The 20,279-nt window shown below is 34.8% G+C and overlaps 1 protein-coding gene across 1 annotated transcript in view; it reads right to left on the bottom strand.

Annotated features, from left to right (window-relative positions):
• Window positions 1–465: 465 nt before the first annotated feature.
• Window positions 466–20,279, bottom strand: part of KIF15 (kinesin family member 15) — a 37,007-nt gene continuing 17,193 nt past the window's right edge. The window contains exons 18-34 of the mRNA XM_063304032.1: window positions 20,029–20,134; window positions 18,241–18,406; window positions 16,827–16,977; window positions 15,920–16,005; window positions 15,169–15,244; window positions 14,895–14,981; window positions 13,543–13,647; window positions 11,195–11,317; window positions 8,886–9,032; window positions 6,118–6,222; window positions 5,702–5,866; window positions 5,288–5,397; window positions 3,922–3,994; window positions 3,566–3,603; window positions 1,296–1,461; window positions 925–1,056; window positions 466–568 (exon numbers count right to left, since the gene is read on the bottom strand). Coding sequence (XP_063160102.1) covers window positions 512–568; window positions 925–1,056; window positions 1,296–1,461; window positions 3,566–3,603; window positions 3,922–3,994; window positions 5,288–5,397; window positions 5,702–5,866; window positions 6,118–6,222; window positions 8,886–9,032; window positions 11,195–11,317; window positions 13,543–13,647; window positions 14,895–14,981; window positions 15,169–15,244; window positions 15,920–16,005; window positions 16,827–16,977; window positions 18,241–18,406; window positions 20,029–20,134 — 1,893 coding nt within the window. The 3' untranslated portion in view covers window positions 466–511. The remainder of the gene's footprint in view (window positions 569–924; window positions 1,057–1,295; window positions 1,462–3,565; window positions 3,604–3,921; window positions 3,995–5,287; window positions 5,398–5,701; window positions 5,867–6,117; window positions 6,223–8,885; window positions 9,033–11,194; window positions 11,318–13,542; window positions 13,648–14,894; window positions 14,982–15,168; window positions 15,245–15,919; window positions 16,006–16,826; window positions 16,978–18,240; window positions 18,407–20,028; window positions 20,135–20,279) is intronic.

A 20,279-nucleotide genomic window follows, 5' to 3' on the forward strand; every position in this document is an offset into this window, starting at 1 on the left:
CAGCGAAAAGAAAATCTAGGATAGTAAACTGGAATTGCCTACTTAAGATCTAATTAATAGTTTTGTTATACAAAAAAAGCCTTACTTGTAGAAAATATATTTGAGTAATTAAAAAGTACATTAAAATCCAATGTACATTCAATATTCAATATATACATTATGTTATATAATACAGGGACTTTTAAGTGTAAAATTAATCCAGTATAAGAAAACTGACAGGAAACCAGGAAATCAGTTTACAAGTCATTAAGGAGACAGAACTCATCCACAGTATTTACAGCTTAAGTAAATGGGGCTGATTTACACTTTGGTTCATTGAAGGAAGGAAGCAAGGAAGAACGAAATAAAAACAGAAAATTCCACTGAATCACAGAACAGCTATTCAGATCAAGAATATTCTATTCAGATTTGTTTTATATTTTATAACAACTGTCAGGAAACAGAAATTTTGGCTACTGGCAATGAGCTTAATCACAGGCCTTTGCTTTAATACTCTTACTTCTTGGTATAATTAATCTTGACATCTTCCTTTCAAAAAGGCATTCTCAACACGAAGTACTTCAACTTCCTGCAGAAAGAGAAAAATAATATTCAGCTAAAACATAAATTTATAAATGTGCACATTTATTCTTGCATAGATTAAAAACTCAGATGCAAGAGCAAAACTGCTAAACTCATGAGGAAAGGTAGTATTACTTGAAAGAGCAGCTGGAACATATGAAGCAGAGGGTGTTGAATGGGAAACAAACAAGTTAGATGTAGTTATAGTACATTCCAAACCTGGCACCCTTTTAATGGGATGGGACTGCAATTCTCAGAAATTCCCAGCCAAGTCCCAATATATCTGGAAAGTGCCTAATTTGGGAAAGCATGGAAGTTACTTCAGAGCAGAAAGTTTTAATTTTAATTCTAGACTAATCTCACCTCTATCAGTTTAGCGTTCTCTTTTTTCAACTTCACAAGATACTGAATCTTCTGATTTACATTTTGGTGACCAACCAGCTTTCCATTCTCTTCAGCAAGAGATTCAATCTGTTTTCTTAGCAAGGACATCTCCTGTTTTCAACAGAAGCAGTGAAGCAATAGGGAAATTTACTTGAAGATACCCTCTAACAACAGCTTAATCTGTATGTTATGCCAAACTTTCCAATAAAGCCAAAGTTACAGAAATTCTGTCTTTCAGCTGTACTGCAGGATTTCTATATTTTTCTGGTTCAAACTCTGAGGTTCACTCACTGTATGACTAACAAGCTCTGAAATTGTGCAACTATCAACCAATATGCATTAATTAATACCGTTTCAATTTTTACTTTTTCTTCAAACACTTCCTCCAGTTTCAGTGTCAATTGTTCTTTCTCTTTGTATGCCTTTGACTCTGAAGCTTTTGACCATTCCACTTCTTGAATCATTTCCCGAAAGGCAATCTCCTTGTTTCCAAGATCATTTTTGATTTTCTCTAATCTGCAGAAAAAGATTTTTTACATGAATTGTGAAGTTACCTGTCACACAAAGACTTTTGGGGAGGTCACCCATAGCTTTATAGTAACAGTTTCAACTTTTTTTGCAAGAGCAGGGATGTAAACTTTTAAAAAATAGAAATTGGAAATTATTTAGCAGCTGCATCTCTGTACTACTGGGCTGCCATAATTTGCCAACAGTAACTGTGTAATCCCATCTTGCCCAAACTATACTGCCTGCTGACACATTTATGGGACACTGTTTATGAGGTGAATATCCTGACTGCTGACATCTTGCTGAGACTAGGCACGTGGGAGAAAACAAAGGCAACATCAGGAAAACCAGTGATCTCCACTCCTGAGTGTCCCAACAGAAAACTCTCTTGCTCCCTCCCCACTTGGTGATACTTTGAATGCTGGACTGTCACAAATTGAGAGCTGTTGCATATGCCTGCCCTCTAAGGAGAGCACAAAGCTAGGGCTGATGGAAATAACTTCAAAGGAGGGGCATTTTTCCATGTTTCATAAACATTTCCAATTTAAAATTAGGACTCCGTTGCTTTTTTATAATAAATTTATTAAGTTGTAAAACAAAGAAATAAAATCTAACAGAAACTATAATCTAGTAAAAGAATAGAAAAGGGAAAAGAATAAAGAAGGAAAGAGAGAACAGAAGTGCTGAAAGAAAAAAAAAAAGAAACAAATACAAAAAAAAGGATGACTTCTGACTTAAAATTAGGACTGCATTATTGTTTTTCTCATCCTCCAGACAGTTTTTTAAAGGAAACACAACAAAAGATTGGGCATATTACACACCCATATGGTCACCAGGAGTTTTGGTGAACTGAAGGAGTGTTTACTTTTTCACTGAAGGTTGAATTTTCTAATCATCTTAAAACTGACCAGTGCATTTGTTCTGGAAATCCTATTCACTGAAGCTTCAAATCTATGCACACTTAATTTCAGATAAATTCAACTGAACTCAATACTGTAGAATTGCTTCTGACTAAACAAGTGCAAGGTGTAATTGCATATTCCACAGATTTTCTGTTAGGAGAACAAATCAAAACAGTTTTATAAATGAATGTTTAATACTTAGGTTTCTGATAATAACAGATATGGCACGTGTTTAAGCATATTCAGCAGGGGTAGTATGGCATAATTTTCAATTAAGTATTGTTTAGAACAATACACATTTGAATGCATGCTAAAGATAAATTATTCTAACTAGAAACTGACTTTGTTTTGGATGTCAACTGGATGGAAAAATCTTTGCAAAAAAGATTCTACTGATAGAATATTGTGCAGCAGTGCTGATGCTTGTATATAACTATAACAATTTGTTCTTGCATTACTTCGATGTTAATTTCTCTACTATCATCTTCAGTTTATAAAAATGTTATTTCTACAAAGTTGTCACCCATTCATTATCCAGAAGTGATGCTGGGAATAGAATATTCATATATTCTATGTAATTAACATGACTGTCATTTGAAAAAAAAAAGCCTATTAATATTTCTATTTCCTTTATCTATGAATTAATTGATTTTAGATGTTTCTGAACAAAACCCTTTCAATAATTCAAACTGACTTATAAAGGGTAATTGTTATGCAGTTTAGGCTGTCGCCCAAAGCACTGTAATCCTGGAAATCTCCAATGAAAGCACCAAGGCTATGGGTTATTATTAAGGTTGCAATTAGGAAGCCTAAAGAAACCAAGTACAAAGGCATATACTTGTAATATGTTCCACCGAAATCAATTCATTGATTTCCATGAACCTTTAACTCCAAATAGTTTATAAAATATACAGAATTAGTTTTCTGCTGCCATCTGCTGGATGAAACCAAGGAAGCGGCCACTTTAAAAAAAGAAAAAGAAAAAAAAACGCAATGCAACGCTATTCCACTCCAAACACTTGCTTTTTAAATCTTAAAATATTCAGCATATAGTTTTTAATTTTGCTTAATTTAACTTGACATTGTTACAATTATACATACACATACATTTTGCTTGTTTAATGAATTATACACTAGTACTGGTCAATACTATTCAAATTCAGCTACTTTTAGCTATACTTAGTTTATATATTTAGAAATGTTTCACTTACTCTGAGATAGCTTTCAGCATTTCTTCTACTGCTTTATTCTAGATGAGGGAACATAAAAATCTCATATAACTAGTAGGAACCATATAATAACTGCTCACTGATAGCCAATCCATCCTCTGAAAATATGTCAGCATTCTCTAGTTTATATTATCTTGTCTTTGATGACAGATAGAGATAATATATATATCTCAGTGACTGTGTAGGTCAGCTCCATAACGGCAAGGAATATTACTATTTTCTTTTCTCAAAATGCTCAAGAAACATTACTTAAACAATAAACTAATACACACAGTTCCATCCATAGTGAATGCCAAATGTTTATGAGATAGCCATCATTATATCAAAAGTTGCAATACCTTTGCCAGTCTCTCTTCACTTAGTTCCTTCTCTTTTTCTCTTAGGTCTTGAACATCTGGATATTTTGTACCACTGTAAAAAGCAGTTTTGCACAGTGCATTTTAATTTTAAAACATGTGTTTCTTTATAATTATAACTGCCAGTTTTATTATTTCCCTTACTGCCTCTAAAAAGTTGAGGTTTAAAGCACGGTATCTGGCTATCAACTGAATTTTACATTGATGAAACGTATTGTAGAGCAAAAAAATTTGTGAGTTTTTAAGATGCCAAGTCTCATAACACAGCCATCTATAAACAGGGCTTTAGATTCAAATATTTAGCAAATAACTGAAAACTGAAGGGTTCCTAGAAAATCTCCATTTTTAAAACCCACACAAACATCTTAGCTCAGAAGTTTCATTTTATCCAGAAATGTAAAGCAACATGTTCTCACAAAGTAGTATAATATATATTTGTAGCTTCCTCCCTGGCATCTACTGAGATGGATATTGGAGTTTTCTATCTACTGTACACTGGTTTAAGAGTCATACTACTATTAATACTTGTTGTTTTTCTGTAGCATTTATCCTGCTTAATTGCATAGGCCGCTTGATTTGCACTGCACTTGCCTAGTTCTTACATCAAAGTTATCAGTGCATGATGCGACAAGGGATTTTGCTTTTAGCATCTTGTCACAGAATCTGATGCTGATTTGGGCTGAGCAGGAGTGACTGGCTCAATGCCACTTAGCTGCATTCTGTGCCTAAGACACAACTAGAACTTGGGTCTCTGCTAGTAGTTCAGCATCTTAACTACTACACCACACTGGTTCTCACTATCATTAATGCTAATCTAATTGATTTCTTAATCTAATCAAGACAAAAGCCCAATATCACTTAGTTGGCTACGGAATGACCCAGGCTAGAAAAATTTTAAAAACAGACTTCTGTAAGTGTGATACAGAATGGCAGAGCAGAAAACTGCTCCATTACTGTAAAATATTTTAATGTAAGATAACCTAAAGTTATTAGGGACGCGGTGGCGCTGCGGGTTAAACCGCTGAGCTGCTGAGCTTGCCGATTGGAAGGTCGGCAGTTCGAATCCGCGTGACGGGGTGAGCTCCCGTTGCTAGTCCCAGCTCCTGCCAACCTAGCAGTTCGAAAACATGCAAATGTGAGTAGATTAATAGGTACCGCTTCGGTGGGCAGGTAACGGCGTTCCGTGTAGTCATGCCGGCCACATGACCACGGAACTGTCTACAGACAAACGCCGGCTCTTTGGCTTTGAAACAGAGATGAGCACCGCCCCCTAGAGTCAGACACGACTGGACTTAATGTCAAGGGAAACCTTTACCTTTACCTAACCTAAAGTTAAGCTGATTTATACCTGGCTCTCCTCCCTCTTTTGGATTCTTCAAGCTGGCTCTGCAAATTTCTATTGTTTTCCATTAATACTTGCATTTCCAGACGAGTATTTTCCAAATCACACAACTGACCCTAAATCAAAAAGGATTATATGATCCAACTGACTTAAAACAAGCATTCCATAATAGTTCAATAGCAAACTTGTATGCTTTCCTATAGAAAAAAAAAATGTTGACTAAAAAAAATTATGTCCATGTTTAAAAAGATTGGAATCAGTTTCTTCAAGATTAATTATTTAACCCATGGCCTTTGTGTCCCTCTAACTCCATCAAGTCACTTAAAATCATACTTTTATAAAGACATCAAGTAGACTTAAACTTTGTGTAATAGGCCACTAATGATCAAATTTGATGTACAAAATGTTTGAATGACTTACCTTTAATCTTAATATTTCATTATTTTTAGCATCTCTTTCTTCATTTAACTCGGATACAAGACGTTCCAAGGTAACTGCAGCGGCTCTCTGGTCTGCTATTTTCTGCTCATACGTTTCTAACAGCTTTGCCAAATTTCTGTCATAGTCTGATGGAGTTTGGGGACTCTAATTCAGCACACATAAAAAAAGCATTTGAAAACACTGCATGTTGCACATAACAAAATATGGTGGCTGTGGAAAAATTTTTACTTGACTTACTCTTCTGTTAAAAGTAATATATAAATAGTGTTTGCAGTAGATCTTTTGCCTTGTTTAAACATTGGAATCTCATTCAACATTCAAATATATTAGACATATGCACTTCATGGAAGCTGCTGCATGTGAAGCAGTGAATTATTTTCTAAGAAACACCATACCTGTGGAATTGCTTCATTAACAGATTCCATAACACAGTCTATTTGCTGCATTTTCAATTCATATTCATTTCTCCTGCTTTCCAGTTCTTCTGACTTTTTGTCCAACTATGGAAAACAGCCAATTTTTAAAAAAATCACAAGATTGTTATTTATCTTCAACACAGAGAGGAAAACCATGATTCTAGACAATTCCAAGAACCTGAAACACTTGTAATTGCCTGACAGAATCTGTTCCTAATACTACAGCTTATTACAAAGCAATACTCTTAGCTAATTTTCTGTGAGATGATAGCCAAGATCAGGGGTTTTTAAACATTTTCAGGCCGCAGAATCTGTCAATATAAATAAATAAATAAATAAATCAGTTTGCTCCATACAGAATCTCCCGGTGAAGAGATTGCAAAATAATGATCTCCAGCGGGTTTGAGAGTTCTGGGATTTGGGGGGAAAATCATGCCTAAGCTGTGATTCGGCGCCTTTTAAAGAGACACTGAATTTGTCTACTTCCTGTCTTAATTACTTTAGGAAGTTGCTTATTATCGATATCTTGGAAATTAAGAACCTTCCAAAGGGCAAGCCATATTACACCGGGAGAATCACCTTCTGCCCTGGATGAAAGAAGTTCCACGTAAGTTTAAGGATTAAAAAGAAAAGTTTTATTTTTTGGAAAACAGAAAAAGGGAGACTAGAATGTGGATTTTGGAAAGGTAAGGGGCTTTCCTTATATATATTATTTTCCTATATAAGATATACAATAGAACAACAACAGATTTTATTGGATAAAACAGAGACTGAGGCAGATTTGAATGAGGATTTGGACTTTATGCCAAAATGGACAGACAAATGAAACTAGCTGATGTCTTAATAATCAAAGGAAACACACAAATAATAAATCAGAAGAGTGACTTGGAAAGCCTTTTTATCTTGGATTTACAAAAGGAATCATTGTTAAATCAACGAAGTTGTTTCTGGAAGGAGAGAAACATAAATTATTGAAGCTGTTCCTGAAAGGAGACAAAGAGAACATAATAAGAAATAAACTTGTGGGACATTGCTTGACAGGATTAAAGACCAGGCTTTTTAAAAGAAAACAGCTCTGCAAAGTGAATTTATTTGACCAGGGTTAAAATATGTATGTTGTGGTTTCTGGTAGCTGTTAATGGGATTTCTCTTTGACGAGGACGGAATGATGAGGTTTTAAGGATCTGTTTATAAGTGGGAAGAGATTTCTTTTACTTTACTTCTTAGAGAAAGTGACAAGTTGGATTACAAAATTGATTTTTTTGATTAAGGTTAAAATACACACATTATTTCTGGTAGCTCTTAATAAACTTTTGCTAATTAGGACTGGATGATGAGTTTTTATAATTTGATTATTGAGAATGGATGAGATATAGGAAGAAGAGATTTTTTCTTCTTCTTTTATATTAGAGAAGGTGTTAAGTTACTGAAATTGTTTATACTTGTCTGGAGGGGGGGTCATCTTTTATATATCTTTTTTCTTTTCTTTTTTTCTATCTCTTCACACATCTCTTTTTCTTTTCTTTACTCTTTAGATTTTCTTTAGTTTGTATTACTCTTTTATCTTTGGATTTGTAAACTCTAATAACATTATTTAAAAAGAAAAAAGAAGCCCTGAAGCTCTAGTAAAAGAAAATTGTCTGGATTTGAGTGAAAGGATGTGTATGTATTTGCCCTTAGTCTTTCATGAAACTCCATCAAGTTTTCAGCTCCACAGAACAGTTTGAAAAACCCTAGATTACTTTTACATTGATGTAGCATTCAAGCTCTTGGATAGAAACATTTCTCTAGCCATTAAGTGATTTACTTCATATTCTGAGAGTGCGCTATACTGTATACAGTATACTGTGATATTTAAATAGGGAAATATTCATGCACATTTATTACTAAAGGAACTAATATTATGAAAGGCTTAGTTGGAGCACAGCCAAGCATGTATATATTGTGAATGGCTCGGGAATGGGATGTATTCAGGGGAACTAGCTATTACTAAGCCAATGCTGTGACAGGGCGCTCTGTATGTCAAGCCTTAATGTAAAATCTGAGAATGATGTAACAAGTATAATGAATTTGCCTTATTTTGGTATTAGAAGTCTCACAATATATTGACCTCCCTTGTCTAACACTGCTTGCTTCATAGCAAGGCAAGAAATCAACAGGACTAAGACTCATCCTGCAACGCAATAAATAAATCTGTTTCTATTTGTTACTCTTTGTGGCAAATTTGTACTTTAATCAATCCATTTCCAAGATATTTTTCAAGATCCTAATCTGAGGAACATAAGGAATATGAGAAAATATTATATGCACAGAACTGCACTTCAATTTTCAACAAGATTGAAACAGCCTTAGACTTTTTCATTGCATTCCCCTTCATATTTTCAGATGCATCCATGAGGAAGAGTTCAGAGGTTTTACTTTCATTTTCAACTAACTGCAATTTAGTACTATCTTAAAACATGTAAAAAAACATTGGAAACAAATTGACTTTATCAGCTAGGAATGAATTTGGCTCACTTTCATTAAGTCACAATTTATTAGTTGCAAACTAAACTGCATTCACCTAAAACAAGCAAAAGCTCCTAAGTTCTTTCTCACACTTGAAATTAAGAAAAGGAGAGCTTGTAAACTTGATGTTCATTCATATAATGGGCTAGGAGAAAAGGCAGTTTTTTCACTATTAATCATAACTAATAACAATAAAATTATTGCTAATAGTGCTAATAACAATAAAATTTCATATTCACCTCTTTCTGAAGTTCTTGGATTAATAATTCTTTTTTAATTAGGTCTTCTTGTGCTGACTGAAGAAGTACTGCATGATTTTTAGAAGCTTCAGTTAAATTGCTCAGCTGTTCAGCGGTATGATGCAGCTCCTCACAAAGAATCTCCTTCTATGTAAATAAATAACCTCTGTAACTAATAGCCCAGCAAATAAGATTGCTCATGAGACAATTAGCATGCATACAAACACATAGCATTTGCTGTTCCTGCATTTTTTAAAGCTGTGCTTTAAAATAAATGTAACAAGATGGTTCTAGTTACACAGAATTTACGATCTTAGATAAAATTGGTAAGTTACATTGCCATTCTAGGACCAATTAATCTTATTCTAAAGTTACGCTGTTTGTGCAGTACATCCCTGTAAAACAATTCTAACCACACTATTCAATACGATTTAAAATGAAGCTGGAAGCTAGAAAGGTTAATATTACATTCTACATTAATAGGTTATATGAATGTAAAGCAGGAATAGGCAACATAATGCCTTCCAGAAATTTTGGAGTACAGTGCCAAAAACACCTGGATAACATGAACGATGTAATTATTGGGGTTCGGTTACTCGAGGAACTGCTTCTTCCCAATTACATCTGTTCGCCTATCAGGTCCAGCAGAAGAGGCATGTTAAAACACATGGTGTTGGTGTAAACCAGTTTTAGCTATGTTTCTTTTTCTTTTTTCATGCCTTTGATTTCTTTTGTTTATTCTTTCTTACTCCCTTTCTGTGTTTTGTACAATGTTGCTTACTCCAAAAGGAAATTACATGATCCAGCCTTGAGGCAAGGGCTGCAACAGCAACAGAAGGCAGATGTACCAGCCTCTATGGAGCTAGAGGAGCTCTAAACACCCAAAGCTGCCTGTGAACCTTCCATACCGTGGCCAAGAAAAATACACAGATGTTTTCCATGAAGACAACAGCTGTTGAATTTGGCTCAAGACAATCCTTGGTTTATGGACTGGATGAGGGCAACAAAACTTAATCCAGACAAGGCAGGGATATTCCTTGTTGGAAGAAACATAAATTAAGGCTAAAATAAATCTTCAGCTTGTACTGCCCACCATCAGATTTCCAAGGTAAGGCTCATAGAACTTTACACTTTAAATGTTAGATAAAACAATATTTTAACAATAATACATAATGTAATACATATTACTTAGAAGTAATTTCCATTAAGCTCAAGAGCTTATGCCAAATTTAATGCCATTTAATTTGTGCTATCTCTTTTTTGGTTTCTGATTGTGTCCATTGACTAAAACATTATTCAGAACAGTAACAGTTGAAATTTGTTAAAAAGTATCAGAGTTCTGATTCTATACGTGGTCATGGCTAGCTGGGTCAAGAAAAGAACATACAGGTGGTCCTCCAGTTACAATTGAAATTGGGACTGGAATTGCCGTTGCTAAGCGACACAGTTTTTAAAGAGCAACATCATGTGACCACACTGCTTAGCGACAGCAATCCAGGCAGTCCTGGTTGCCACTGTAACTCCAGATGCGTGGGTGGAAAGCAGAGAGAGTCCCAGGTAGAGTGAGGGGGGTGCAGGGGTGGGGGAAGCCCTGGGAGGCCCAGTGCAGGCCGTGCATGAGTTGGGGGAGGGGGATGCTGTGGTGCAGTGCAAGCTTAGGAAGGCCGGAGAAGAGCATGCGGGGTGTGTGTGAATGCAGAGAGGCTGGGGAAAGAGGGTGCAGGATGCATGCATGTGAGTGCAAGGCCAGGGAAAGAGGGTGTGGGGTGCATGTGTGCGAGCACAGGGCAGCTGGGGAAACAAGGTGCAGGGTATGTGCAAGTGCAGGGAGGCCAAAGAAAGAGGGCACAGTGTGCGTGCTGGTGAAGGGGGAAGGAGGGCGTGGTGCGTGCGAGCAAAGAAAGGCTGGGAGTTGGGGAGACTTACCTGAGTGACTTGCAACCTTCCCCATTGACTTTGCTTGTAAGAAGACGGCAGGGAATGTTGCAAATGTCAGTCACATGACTCTGGAACACTGCAACCAGTTCTAAGTGTGAGCTGGTTGCCAAGCGCTCAAATTTTGTTCACATGACTGTGGGGGCGCTGCAATAGCCAGAACTTCGAGGACCAGTCATAAGTTCCTTCATTCAGCACCATTGTAACTTTGAACAATCACTGAACAAATGGTTGTAACTTGAGGACTGCCTGAAATCTTTTATTCCAGCTAAATGTTTATGTCAATTAGAAATTTTATGTACAGATTTTCAATATGTGTCTGAATTATAAAATGTGATATATAAAATACAGTATAAAGACATTGTGAATCTTACCTCAATTTTATCAGCAGCCTGCATTCTCTCCAAGACCTCTCTCAAATCCTCAATCTGTCTCTTCTGATCTTCAGTAATAGTTTTGCTTTCTTCTTTTGCAACCAAAGTGGAATCATACTTACTCTAAGTAAACAAACAAGAATCTCACATTATGGTAGAAACATTTTAATACTAAACAGTAATGAAAATTGCTGAACATATGCTCTATAACACACATCCCTTACCCCTTGCCTCCTATATCTATAGTATAAAGAATTAACATTAAATATATTGATTGGAAAAATACCGCAAAATAAGAAATTTGCCCCAAATGAATGTCCTGTAACAATATTACTATTTACATATTCTGGTTACTAACCAGTAGTTTCTCCTAACTTTGCCATTACAATTTTATATTTTTAGAATATCTAAGCTTTTGCTTCCCACCCACGTTTCAGTTGTTCAGTTGTTAAAACAGGCCCAGAAACATTCGACATAATCTGCTGTTGAAAGTGCTCCAGTGTCTGACTTCCGGTGGGAACATGGCCGACTGAGCAGTTGTGTCCGTGCAATCTGCGGGCAAAGCTGACAATGCGTGCTTTTTTGGGGGCTCGGCAGGTTTTTTTCCTGTAGCCCAGAGCTTTTTCATGAACAAAGAAAAAGCTCGGAATCATCCCATCTGCTCTCCTGAACGCCATCCTGCAGCCAGAGAATTGCAGTGTTCACAATGATCCGGTAGGAGACAATGGGAGGCGGGGACGTCACCATTTCCTAGCCATGTTTGTAGCCTGAAAGGGACAGTAGGTCGAGCCACCCCATTTCTAAATCACTCAAATTTATATATATATATATATATATATATTTAAGTTTAGGTACCCCAAGAGAAGCTTTCTATATCAAGAAGAAGCGGATTCTTTTGGTGCTTATCGTTATTTCTGATTAATTTTTTAAAAATCTTTTAAAGCTTTGGCTTGTTTTCCCATTTAAAGATTAAGGAGGAGTGAGAATAAATAATTGTCTTCCAGCTGTCATTTTTGTACTAAATTTGAAGGATCTGCATGCTGGATTTGCTGTTTTGAATTTTCAGCTTTCTGTTCACTTTCCCTGGGACCTGCTTGTTAGCACACTTTTTTTGGTGCCAATTTCAGACAGAAGTTTTTAATTAACTCATTAACTCCTATCTGCACGAGTCAAGTATCTAGGGGGTGCCATAATCTACTGCCTGAAACACGGAGGATTTTAAAGAGGATTTTTCAGAGTCCAGTGGTGAGCCTGAGCAGACCTTTAAAGAGATCTTTTCAGAGTGCTGTCAAGCTATTCTGCAGACTATTCGGGACATTGGGGAAGATATTATTTCTAAACTGTGTCATTTGGCTGAAGATGTTATGGAGGAAGATGAAGATTTTAGCAAGGATGGAGATGTTTCTACTGACAATGAGACTGAAGTAATGCCAGACGAAGACTACATTTTGGTGCTGAAGGGGTTAAAGCGAAAGTCTGAGCTGCAGGCTACAAAGAAAGTTGTTTTTCTGAGGGATTGTTATGGGAGAGAGGAGAACTTGTTTTGTGGGAGTTTTTTTGCTGAGGTCTGAGTTTTTAAGGGGGTGGTTGGGCTGTTTGATTTTAGTATGAAAAATGCCTTGTGTGTAAAATGGAGATATGTAAATGTCTTAACATATTTCAATGTGGGGTAAAAATTTAAGAATGCTAAATCGAATTGATAATGAGGTTTTTTATGATTTTATGTCTTTTTAATGATTTGGATTAAGATTTACTTGTCTCTTTTTAAGGTTTATTTGATTTTTAAGATTTATAAGGTATCTATAAGACATAATAATAATTGCTTGGTTTTAGGTTTAATAGGGTTAGGATTGTTGTAATATTATTAATTATAAAAGTAGACAATTTATATGTTTTTATAATCTAATTTTTATTATAGTGGACAGAAATATATAGAATAGTGTTGGGAAGGAAATAATTGAATAAATGTGTTTAGGGGAGGGAAGCTGGTTTAGAGATTTATACATTTTTTTCTTTAATATAAGGGGAAGGAGCAATTATTTAGTGATTTCTATGTGTGCTGATGGATTGATTTATAGAAATAATGTGATCTTGGTTTGATATAGAGTAAGGGATTGATTATGGAAATTGCTGTATATTCTTGTTGAAAGTTGGAAGTCACTTCTTTAGGTTATCTTTAAAATGCTTTTTCTTGTGTTTCTCATTTTTTAAGTTTTATTTCTTTTTGTAGTTTTTATCTTTGCTTTAAACTTAATAAATTCTTATTAAAAAAAAGAAAGTGCTCCAATTTCTTTTATTCCACTTTCACCCTTCACTTGTGGTACCATCTGGGTATGAATATAGCATACTTTTAAGTCCTCTAGCTCACTTATGAGCCCTTCTATGCACTCTGTCTTCTGACTGGCAGACACCCTCATCTCCAGGATCTGGCTCATGAGATCGGCTATAACCTCCTAAAACAGCAAAGCAGAATTAATTGTGACTTTTAAAAGACATATAATTTTGTACAACAACAGTCAGCATCACCAGATTTTTTGTCTAAGGACACAAACACCTAAAGAGTTCTTGCTGCCAAATCTGCTTTTAAGGTAAGAGAAGAAAGAATCTTATCTTCTCTGTTGTTTACTTTTCTTAGCCAGCTGGATTGCTTTGGACCCCATCAGCTTTTTTCCAAATACTGAAACCTCATTTTAACAGATGATTTGGTGAGAGCATAACCATCATTCCTGAATTCTGTTAAATACAGAAGTATGTCATCATGGTGATTTCTGCCATTTGTCTGATAACATCATTGCATAAATGATATAAATCACCATGAAAATCATAACATGAATGTAAACTTAACATAAATGTACTTCTTCATTCAGACTACTTCAGACGCCACACACTTGTCAGTTAATTCAGGAGAATTTCTGGATGGAAATCTGGTCTGATGTGTTGAAAGTCAGCCCAATAGGAGCTAATAAAATCAAAGTTTCATTGTTTTGCATGTGTTTTCTAACAGAACCGTAACTACTTAATGTAAAGTATTATTCCTTCACAACTGTATGTTATCTTTCCTCTATGTTCAGTTCTGATCTTGAGAAAAGATCAGTTTAAAGAGTTGAAGGCAGCTGCTATGTTTGTGCTATAAACTACTTTTTTATCTTTGATTCCATGACACTGCAGGGTACTACAGGTTTATCTCTACTGAAATATATATGAAAAAGCTAATACTAAAGTCCACTAGGATAAGGAAAATAATTTAGAATTTTGGCTGTATAGTATTATTCCATTTTTTTGTGTTTATACCTCTTTAAGGGCACAAGAGAATATTTTTTCTTGTTCCTCACTCTCCCCATATGCTAGATGAATAAAAATTCATATTGTTTTCATGCTATAGAGGATTTCCTATAAAGAGTGAATTTTGCTGCAAGTTGGCTTTATCACAGAACAACAACAACAATAATAATTCAATACAGACTTGACTTCATTAAAAGTATTAGAGAAAAAAAATCCAGGTTGTTAGCTTGTTTAGCAGGCCAGATTTTGGAAAAGTGAAACTAACTCTAGAACTATCATCTTGGAGAAGTTTGGGGAATGGGCATGGTATGCAAATCTGAGGCTTCATTCAATCTCATAAAGATTTTATGTTGGCTTAGAATTACATGTGAATTAGCCCTATATTTATAAAGAATACAACAGAAATTGTATACAATACCTTATCAACAATGTTTATTTTTTGCAAAGAAGCAACAGCCTCTTCAGCAGCAATTAAATTTTCCTCCAATTTCTGCAATTTTGCTTCCTAGAAGAAAATTATCTACTCTTAGACTTCATTTGTTTTCATGCACTTGAGATGGAAAATATGATTTAAAAATTACAACATCTTGGTTTTGCAAAATAGCAGCCAAATACCATAAAGGAAATTTATAACTAGAACCTTTTGAATTTAAAGACGAGTAGTAGTAGTAGTAGTGGTAGATGTGTAGTACCTGCTGCTCACATCTTGACACCTGTTCATAGGACTCTTTTTCTAACTCTGGGATTTGAAGTGCTTTCAAGTGTTCCCTTAGAAGAGAATGGATACATCCTTTTAGGAATCCTCATTTATATATTTAAAAAAGATACTAAAAACAAACTTTTTTTTGTTTTTGTTTGTCTTATTCACTGTTGTTCTAATAGGAATTAATGTTTTAGCCTAATATATAAATGATCATTTTTATTACCAAGGGGAAACAAAATCCTTCTCAACCCATTATGGTTATAATTATAAATCTCTCATGAAGCTATTATATAATGAGAATAATAAATTTCAATCAAAGTTTTCATTTATTTAACGTTATGCTATCTGGTTCTGGTACCTTATTTTAACATACCATTTAAAAAAAAATAAAGATGGGCTTTCATTAATAATAACTGGTAAGGCTTATCTATTAGCATCTGGATGGTATTTTTCTGGATACTGCTCTTCAAATATTGTCTCACTGAGCTGACTATCAACATGCTATTTTCAGCTTACATTAAATTAGTAAATTCAAGTTGGGTTACAAAAAGATTGGGCACAAATAATGAAAATGTAAGGAGTAAGAATTTCAGAAGTGGTACAAGTATGGCACCTAAAGGTTATATTTCATTCATTTCTCCTTCCACATTTTTCTAAACTTAAAATAAGTTTTCATTTTTTCAGTGAATGATACAAGAAACCCAAATTAGGAATCAAAATTTCTAATAAGCAGTCCTTACTTAGTATGATGTTCTTTATCTTCTTGTAGCTGCATTGTTATTTTGCGGTTATGTTCTTTTTCACTTTCCAACAAGCCTAATATATTCTAAAATATAACAAATATTAACATATTTGGTGTATGACTAGAAACATTTTCAATTCTCTTTAAATTTACATGATATCCCAATTCAAAAGTGATAGGCAGAAGCACAGGAGTACCTCCCTCGTGGTTCAGATAAAGAAATGGCTGTATTCCACTTCACACTCCAACATTTTGTCAGTAATTACTGAGGCTGCAAGAATTTTAATTTACAGATGAAAGTCCAGAACGCTGTACAATATTTAAAAAAGAAAAAGAGGAAAAAGCCAATTGCAGTGGGACTACAGTCAACGTATTTTGGAACTATGGATCAGAGATTGGAGTTTCCATTATTCTAAACATTTGGACAGCAATGCTTTAGCACTGGGAATGCACAACTCTCTCAAGTATTTTAGGTAATGCAAAGCTACTGTAGGAAATTTGTGTTTAGCATTTATTAACAAGGATGGTAGCAGGCATTATTATTACCCCTAACCCTAACTCTTATCCTGCTCTGTGACCTTAATAAGGATTTGATTATGCAGAATTACTTAAGATCATCTTCAGTTCAACAAATTAAAAAACTGCCTTTGGTGACAATGGTCCACTTTTTAGCTATTAGCTAATAAGAGACAGTTCCTTAGTTAGAAGGTAGTCTATGAATGGATAGTTCTCTTTACTCTGTCTTGTGCTTGAATCATGTATAGAAATTTGCATATGTATGTTTGCAACATGTATCTTGGGAGTTGAAAAGAGCAGGTCAGATCATGCCTCTACACTTTACCCATCACTGTGAATAATTCTAGATCTATATAGTACATTAAAGCTTTGTAATGTTCATTGCTCACCTGAAGCTCAGTTTTCAGTTCTTCACTTTCCTGATTGCTGTCAATGAGCTGCTGTGTCAATTGATCAGTCTCAAATTTCATTATTTCCTGGAGATTTTCATATTCATCTTGTAGGCTTGTTTTTTCTTTGAGTATTTTTTCATATTCTAGCCTTCAGTGAAATAATTTAATCATGATATGTGATTTAAAACAAATTGAGGGCATCTTCTCAAAGTTGGAGGCAAATGATAGCTAAAAACAGAAAGGCAGGCAAGCAGACAAAGCAAGCACCAATACACATGCACTTTTGGGGATGAAATCAATTTTTTTTACCCCTTCATGTAAAAAAGTCTTTGCATTGATGAATAGACTAAACATTCTGAACACAGTGGTAGAACATGGCATACTGTTTTTTAGATATAAGTTAGGCAGCACAGGAGAAGGTCTATTTACATCATGCAATTTAAAATTGCAGGTTTCCATTCTCCTTTCATCAGGGAACCCTTGTCACATCTGACCTGCCTGCTGATGAGTCACTGGTTTAGGATTATTTTCTTATTGTGCTTTTATTTCTCATAAGAAACAAGATAGGTCTCTTTGGTTTTATGATTACCCAATATAATTGAGAACATGATCATCCAGCAGTCTCTATACTCTACAGGAAGATCAAGACACAAGATATTTTTAATGATAATTTATCTTCCATTATCTTCCATTACAGCTCTTACAACGAAAGAAACTCATAAGTGCACTAGAATACAATTAAACCCCCCCACTTCTATAGACTTACTTTATTTACCCTTAAAATGGATGGATGGATATGACAGCAAAATCAATGTCTTTTAAATATTTAAACCACCACTTCAATACTCCCCAAAAATCTGTTGCAGTGCAGAGAGATACTGTGTATAGTTCAAACTATAAAAAACTAATATTGCACCAACATTTATACTGAGTTATGTATAAACACACAGTTATTTACTATATCATTCACCATGTCTTTTTAGAAGAACCATGTGAAATACACAGAATTCTTCCATAGTCATGTTTCCTGTGATCCCAAGATCAATTCCGCTTAATATAGTTGCTAGAAAATAGCAGATGATGATGATGGGAAGATGTAATAACAGATTATTTTAATGGAAATTGAAAGCCAGTATAAGATTTTTTTAAAAAAAGATTTCAATTAATTGAAAGAATACTGCACAATCATAGTCTAATTTTTTTTAAAGATTACATAACTGGCACTTTCATTTAGAAGAAAAGAACCTATGTGAACGTGACACAACACATGGACATCTTTCTGAAGTCATCACATGTGGCAAGGTACACTATATAGTAGTGCTATTTGTGTGGGAAATAAATTGTTTGATGGGGCCCTAAGTATATTTTCCAGTGATATATAAATGCACTCTTTTTAGGGACAGTAACATACCTAACATTATCAAGTTGCAGTTGCGCATTCATATGTCTAATAGAAAGATCACTGATTTCTCTCTCCTGATTTTCTCTGAAAGTATCATACGCCATTTTTATACCAGACAGTTCCTTATCTGCAGACTGTAGAACAATTCTCAGGTCATGTACCTCACTCTTCAATACTGTTAGGTGAAATGAGAAGATTCAAACAAAATCCATATAAAACTTGACTATTGTACAAGTTCCATTAAAATATGCTAAAAATTACTAAATGCAAAGCTTTGTCTAAAAGCTAAAGGAATATGTACACATATGAACTAAGTCATTCTTCCCTATTTCCAGAAGAAAAGTATATAAAGAAAGAAAACAGAGTCCAATTACACAATTGCAGAAGATTTAAGAGACAAAAACAGGCTAAGCACTTTGGTTAAGAAAAGATGTCAATTAATAATCAAAACTCTTCTTTCCTTATTTTACTTTCTTTTAATTTCCTTCATTAGGATATAATGAAGTTTCCCAAAACATTTGTTGAGATAAATATACTAATTAAATCAGTTTTGGTTAGTGACCCTAATAAATGATTGATTGATTGAATTAATTTAAGTTTCATTCTGCAATCCCTGATCATTCAGATAATCTGGACCTATAAAGATGGTGTTAAGAAAGCAAAAGCTCAGAATGAACTGCAATTGACAAAAAGGGTAAGAAGAACATTTACATACATAACATTTAACATAAGATTTATTATGTATTCAAAATAAAAGGAAATGAAAGAATTGTTACACCAGCTGTTCAAATGAAGACTGCAAAATACTTAAAGTTAACAAGAAAAAGACAAAGCAACTCAATTTCTATTACAGAAATTATAGAAATAGAAATAGGAGGAGAATTAGGTGAACATACCTAATAGTCCTCCTAGAGACCCAAAGACCTTGTAACCTACCTAGTTTGCCTCCAACTGAAGACTAGAGACCTTCAGAAGTAGAGATTTTTGCCTTGAGCTAAGGTTTTGCCCAAAGTGAATGCATAGCCCTAATGTAAAAAATGACAAATAACCTCACCCAGCTTCACATTTTATACCATCTAAGGTAAAAGTTGTAACTGCTACATTATAAACCTTCAGAAAGTCAGACATATCTGCCCCATTGTTAGATCTATATGGCCTCACACTTTTAACTTCCTTTTTTAATTGTCTCTCAGTTCAGAAGGCCATAAGGCAGTTTTCATAAATAAGCACTAGTACTTCAAGGCTGGTTCTTCCTCTTTTCTGCATACATAGTTTTAGGATGATATTTGGTCTTCCTCCCATCAACACTTACTTTTTATTAACTTGTTTTTTTTAATCAACTCTCACCCTATCATACTCTTGGATTATTAACTTTTTACTCCTTTCTCTTCAGGACTGCAGGAATTTTCACGCCCTATGGACAATGCAGCTGCTATGTCTCTCAGATACAAAATACACTTATTTTATTTATTTATTTACTTATTTACTTACTTACTTAATTTGTCCCCATCCATCTCCTCCCATCAGGGGACTCTTGATACATTGACATGTTCCATGTTTCAGAGGAACTGACACATTCATTTAATTAGAAAAATGTAAACACAGACTACTCTCATCCACCAGTAACATTGACCCCAAACAGTTTCTGAACAAGAGAAAAGCCTTACTTTGCCCTGTCCTTCCTTGCCCCACCAAAAGCCATTTCCACACATTTGAAAGAGGTTTTAGCCACAGAACATAGTGAAATCAGTGCAAACATTACAGTAACACCAGTATAGTCTATCTTTAGAGACTTACTATCAGCTGTGTTCTGAGTTTCCTGGTACTGCTTTTCTAGACAGTCTATTTTTTCAAGAAGCTCTTGCTTTTCTGTTTGCCAATCACTTCTTTCTGAAGCAAAAAGCTTCAATGGGCAGGGTAGGGGGGAGAGAAAAACACAAAGAAAAAATCAACAACTGAGATCAAACATGGGGATACATAAGATACACAGAATCACCTGTTTCTGTTCTGACTGGCTCTGGGTCGGTCTTGGAGATGGAAATAACTAT

This window comes from Candoia aspera, chromosome 4 (assembly GCF_035149785.1).
Source record: "Candoia aspera isolate rCanAsp1 chromosome 4, rCanAsp1.hap2, whole genome shotgun sequence".
Classification (NCBI taxonomy): domain Eukaryota; kingdom Metazoa; phylum Chordata; class Lepidosauria; order Squamata; family Boidae; genus Candoia; species Candoia aspera.